The sequence below is a fragment of the Branchiostoma belcheri genome, unplaced genomic scaffold (genome assembly GCF_001625305.1).
Source record: "Branchiostoma belcheri isolate BF01 breed outbred unplaced genomic scaffold, Haploidv18h27 scaffold578, whole genome shotgun sequence".
Taxonomy (NCBI): domain Eukaryota; kingdom Metazoa; phylum Chordata; class Leptocardii; order Amphioxiformes; family Branchiostomatidae; genus Branchiostoma; species Branchiostoma belcheri.
Window position 1 is genome coordinate 10,877 of NW_017804218.1, and position 5,648 is coordinate 16,524.

At 38.8% G+C, this 5,648-nt stretch overlaps 1 protein-coding gene across 1 annotated transcript; it reads left to right on the plus strand.

Moving 5' to 3' along the window:
• Window positions 1–955: 955 nt before the first annotated feature.
• LOC109481766 lies at window positions 956–5,263 on the plus strand. Its single transcript, XM_019784358.1, has 3 exons — window positions 956–1,149; window positions 1,559–1,806; window positions 4,096–5,263. The coding sequence occupies exons 1-3, from the start codon at window positions 971–973 to the stop codon at window positions 4,113–4,115; spliced, it is 447 nt and encodes a 148-aa protein (XP_019639917.1). The 5' UTR covers window positions 956–970; the 3' UTR covers window positions 4,116–5,263.
• Window positions 5,264–5,648: the final 385 nt, after the last annotated feature.

Genomic DNA, 5,648 nt, shown 5'->3' on the forward strand with positions numbered 1-5,648 from the left:
ATACTTTTGGTATGCACTCCTTCACACATCAAATGTACATACCTAGGGTATGTTGCAGTAAAAATATCTTTAAGCACACTATTTCTCAAGGTGGCGATATTATGGACCCTGCCCCTGGTGATATTATGGGACACGGATTTTAGAATTCTGAAGTCCAAACACATCAGGAACATATTCTAACCGTAAAATATGCCTTCATAACTCAATCCAACATTGTAAATATTCAAGAACTTTGTATAGCTCAGAAAGATTCAATGACCTTCTACGTTTGTACCTTGGAAATTCTTCCCAAGGATCCAGCAAGTCTTAGACATGCTGGAGGTTCTGGAGATGAAATGGAGCCAAGAAGGTCAGGGCACGACCTTGGGCGACTCTTTTTCCACTTCAGGGTACCAGAAATGTTGTTTTCTCACCTGTCAATCAAAGGGTTAAAGGTCAATCATTGCCATATATGGGCATGTGGAACTGTATGCTTACTTTCCATGGCCGGGGCGGTTGTGGGGTGCTTTGCAGCTGAGAGAAAATTCGCAGACGGCTGAAACTACATCAAATCTACACAAAAAAATATTGTCAATGATGTAAAAGGAATGTTCCCCTGAAAGACGGTTTGATAAATGCTAAATTTAATAATTTTGTAAAAAATGATGATGAAAGGGAAAAGATCATGAAACAAACTGAAGCCTCCCATCTGCTTGGAGATTCTGCTGGGTGGAAGAGTCCGCTTTGCCTGCTTCTGTCTGGTGATTGGTCAGCACAGCTGTGTGGCGAGTGGTCAGCACAGCTGTTTGGGCGAGCGGTTGCCTGGTTACGCTCCTCTGTAGGACTGCTGGGTCCCTTGTCGCTGGCTTACCCAGGATCATCTGGCAATTTGCATATTCATAACATTCCTGTGGTGCAATATGAAAATTTGCTGCCAATTACCATAATTATGGTGCTAATTACCATATTTATGGTGCTAATTACCATATTTATGGTGCTAATCACCATATTTGCACAGCTAATTAGCATATTGTGCCCTTGCAGACTTGAGAAAGTCCTGGATGACCTTGAGGACATTAAGGAGAGTGTTCAGGCTAAGGAGGAGTTGGAGGCGTCTTTCTACGCTCCTCCTGCCGCTGACGTGACCTTCACATCTCACAGGACTTCAAGGTCAGGGTCAAGTTGTTTGGGCTTCTCAAAGTCAATCTCTTGGTTTTTTTAATCCTTATATATTGACAGGAGATTCCAACAACAACTGTTGCACTAAAAGAACATCATGAAAATATTCTAAATAGATACTAGTATGTCTGTAACCTGTTCCATACAGTTTCAGATAAATAGATATGTCTGTAAGCTGTTCCATACAGTTTCAGGTAGTGAATATGCATGGACAGACTTGTTTTGCTCCCAGCCTAGGACCAGTTTTTGTCCTGACAATTTCACATAAAAAGATCAGAGACCCAAGAAAATAATAATTGACAATGTGTAGACTAACTATCATTCACATGGAAGTTCTTGCCCTGGAGTTACATGTATGTTGTTTGCTTGTTTTGTTGTTTATTTGTTTGTTTTGTTTTAGACCCAGCTCTGCGACTGCCAGCACCAGCGGCGTGGCCGTTGACCTTCAGCACCGCATGTCTAACCTTGAGGGCCAGCTGGGTTCCATTAAGGACCTGCTGGAACACCTGCAGCCCAGACAGGCACCCGGGGGCTCCGCAGGGGACAGCCGTGGGGCCACGCAGGCACCTGGGGGCTCCGCGGGGGACAGACCTGCTGTTGCCAGGCGACCAAAGTCGCTGGTGCCTCCAGAGTACAGCGACTTCCCAGGTCAGTTTGTCCTGAAGCCAAAACTACAATAAGATTTCTTTCATGATTTCTTTAAGTGTCATGAAAGTTCATCTGTGTTGGTAGGAATCAAAGTAAAACGTTGAACTTTATTCCAACACAGGGTTACACAGTGTCAGTGTCAGTAACAGTAACTCTTGCCAGATTGGTCTTTTTTTTTTTTTAAACTCTTTCTTTTTATTGATATTTTCACATATATATTGGACAGAAAGTATGACATGTATACAAAATAAGGAAACACATGTGTAAACCACAAAAGTAAAACACAAAATTAGGAGACAATGGTGTATGATCATTAAAAGAAAATAATATAAGTGATGAGGAACCCTAGAAATCACAAACTATTAAAGAAACTAAGTTGAAAGGACACTATAAAGTTTACCCCATTTCCCAATATGTTTCTGAATCTTATCTTGTCTTTTTGCAATTATGTATTCCAATTTTTGAAAGTAAGAAATGTAAGAAATGAAACCTTGTAAGTCTAACCTTTTCTGGCGATATTTAAATATGTAATGTTAAAATACCTAAAAGAATAATGAGATTAGACAGGGCTGGGCATCGATCGCTCAAGTCACCAAATATAACATTAAAAGCATTCAAATGTAAATGATTATTGGTATGTTTGACATTAGCCAGTCATTCACCTCAGACCAGAAATTAACTACACGACAATTCCAAAACAAATGAATGACTGACTCTTCCTCTTCATTACAGAGATAACACATAGGGGAGTCTACTAATTTCCATGTATATAGTGTTCTATTTGATGTCAAAAATTTAAAGAGTATCTTATATTGAAACATTCTGGTATGGGTGTCTATAGAAAGTTTATAAATTAAGCTGTAAACCTGTTTCCAGGGGATGGGTGTGTTAAAATATTCCTCCCAGGAGTGTTGTGTTTTATAAGACAGTTCCCTTAGCTTGGACTCTTCCATGAAAAAAGTATACAAATATTTATTAATATTTTTTTCCAAAGCCAAGTTCTATCTCTACAAATCGGCACACACACCTGTATAGCATTAGATTACTGTCTAAGGGCCGCTTTCCAATGTAATGGGATCGCAGAAACTAATTGATTATACTGGAATTCCGGGCAGACATCCCCACACATTGTTATAAAAGTCTCGTAAGAAAAAAATCTGTTTTCTGAATCCAAGATGTCATTAAGAAAACAAACTCCCCCATTGTCAAATGCTATCGAAAAGAAAGGTTTATCACCGATACGTATATTTGAGTTTAAACAAAGTAATTGTTGCTTGATTTCGTCCACTTCCTCAGGTGGTCTGAGTTGAAAGCGTAGCCAAGCTTGGATAATTTGTCTAAAAAAAGAACTTATTGCTGCTTTCTTTCCCATAAAAACAATCAAAATCATTGACAGCAAGTTGTACAAAGGGGAATAAGGGTAGATTGGTCATTAATTATGATGGACCTCATGAAGGGACAGTGTTCGCTGAAAATTTGATCTCTGTGTAACCTTGTGTTGGAATAAAGTTCAACGTTTTACTAAGACAGTTTCTTCACTACCTGAAATTTTAATTACTTTAAGTGTCGTCCTACAATTCTTAAAGACGTTCCTGTTAGTTGAAGGTTTCTTAAGAACCTGCTGTTGACCTTGCAGGCGTTAGTGAAGGTCGGAAACACGTGTGCGTCGTTTATCACGACCCTGCTTTAACGTCCTGTCAGAGGTGTGACGTGTTCTTGTGTGCATGTCAAGCAGAGTTTCTGCTTATTTCTTATGTGTTCTAGGCATTTTTATTGGATGAGTCTTTCTTTTTTCTACCTGTATCCTTTTTTTAGCTGAACCATACTGCCTATCCTGATTAAATCACTTTTGCCGGCCGCCCAACATCCAGCCGGCCCGGCCCCCGCCAGTAAAGCTGCGGACGGCAGAGTTTGCGTTATACAGACAACTGCCCTGCCAATTTGATACTGTGTTGAGAACTTGATCCTGTTCTGTAGCTTGCACCAAAAGATGATAATTTATACTCAGGCTGCATGGAGATTATGCCTGCCTGAAGTGGCTGTTAGTTCAAGTCAGGGTCTGAAGGATTTCTTTTTTCATTTCTTTTACGTTTTGACCAGATTTGGGTATTTGAAATCAGTTTTTAGACTTGAAGTTAAGAATAGAAGTTTAACTGAAAAAAAAAAACAATTCTGACTTTCATCATATGTTTGTTTGCTAGTGATTATTTCACTTTTTAAAAATTATTTCTTTGTTATCCTCATGATAATCATTATTTATGTCTAACTTTCCTTTTTTTCCTTTTCCAGACGCTGATGACATCATGTGAGGAGGCAAAAACACAGGAATAAGAATATCACACAGGAAAGGACTGAAAAAAATTGTACGAGAACATAGCAGATATTTTATGTACGATTTTAGCAAAACTGAATTTCTTTTGACTGCTCTTTTCCAAATTATTGCTTTTATGTATATATGTATGTATCATTAAATCATGATATCAGGATGTAACCTGCATTATAATGTATCAAACCACGAACTGATGCATGGCCCAAACTCCTCATAGATCTTTGATGACATTTTTTGCCCTGTGGTGGCGTAGTTACTTCCGCATTCTCTGCATTTCGTTGCGGTGTGATGCATTGCACGAGAAATACCCCAAATCGTACACAATCCTATACAGGGTGCAGGACAAGGGTTATTGATTCTTTCATATCTTAGTGAGACAACAACTTAACTGTGATGCTGTATCTGTATCAGTATATTCAGTATAACCGCCTTTCGGCGTAACACCAGCTTTGCAGGCACGCGGCGCGGCGGCAGCTAGCTATATCTCACCGAACGACTTGTTACACTCAATAGTTGTGATGCAAGACAACTACATTGTAAGAAGCTGTGTCTTCTGCTCTGCTGCTTTTATCAAGTCAAAAATAGAGATAGTTTTAATTAGATGTTTTTACTATGCTAGAGAACTTGTGGAGACAGTACAAGGTGTCACCATGAAATGGATGAACTGAACTGAACTATTTTAACCACCAGCAAAGATGTGTAAATTTCCTGCTAGTATAACGAGGAAGAAATATAATATAATATTACGTTCTGTATATTGTGCAAAAGTATTTGTAACAAATTGAGTGCCTAGCAATGTATCAAAAGTAGTTTATATTATGTAGGAATATGAAATTCAATGTTTTTAAGACGACCGACACAGATCAGCTTTTATGCTATATTTTATGGTCTTTCATGTACATATATATTATGTGTGTGCCTATGCAAAAGCTTATTTGTATTTTAGAACTACGTAAATGGCTTCAGTTGTTGCTTTTCTACAGATGCTTAAAAAATCTGCAAGAAAGTCCAAAGAAGCGCCTTTATTTATAGACTCTGAGGATAACTTTTAAGATGCAATATAGAATACTTAGAAACTATAACTTTAAGTTACAATCCTGGTACAAGGTTGAGAAATAAAGGGGGAAGAGAGGAGTTGTGTGTTGTGCCTATGTGAGTTAGAGACAGCAGTCTTTATTTATTTATTTATTTATCTTAACAACATATGGGTAGTCTCACCCTCAACAGGGAAGGGGGGCTACGGGTCGATCTTTCCGGCACTTGGGATTTGGCACTCCCAGCCCCGAGGACAGACAACACTTAAGCTCCTGTCCTGTATAACAGGAGCTTTGAGACTAATTTGCATCATCTTGTCTTGACTTGTCTGACTTTTGTTCTTTTTTCGACTTCCAAAAATTTGTCTTCACTTTATTTGCATATCAATCAATAGGTTGTGCTTATAAACCTGCTTTCCCCTCTGGTCTCTCAGTCACTGACGAAAGCTAGTGGATACTAGCTGAAACGTCTGACGTTT

Bases quoted from the DNA above. Each gene is read 5' to 3' on its own strand.
- LOC109481766 (XM_019784358.1), top strand. From the start codon at position 971: ATGGTGCTAATCACCATATTTGCACAGCTAATTAGCATATTGTGCCCT. The intron at 1,150-1,558 runs GTCAGGGTCAAG...GTTTTGTTTTAG, and splicing joins ACATCTCACAGGACTTCAAG to ACCCAGCTCTGCGACTGCCA. The intron at 1,807-4,095 runs GTCAGTTTGTCC...TTCCTTTTCCAG, and splicing joins AGAGTACAGCGACTTCCCAG to ACGCTGATGACATCATGTGA.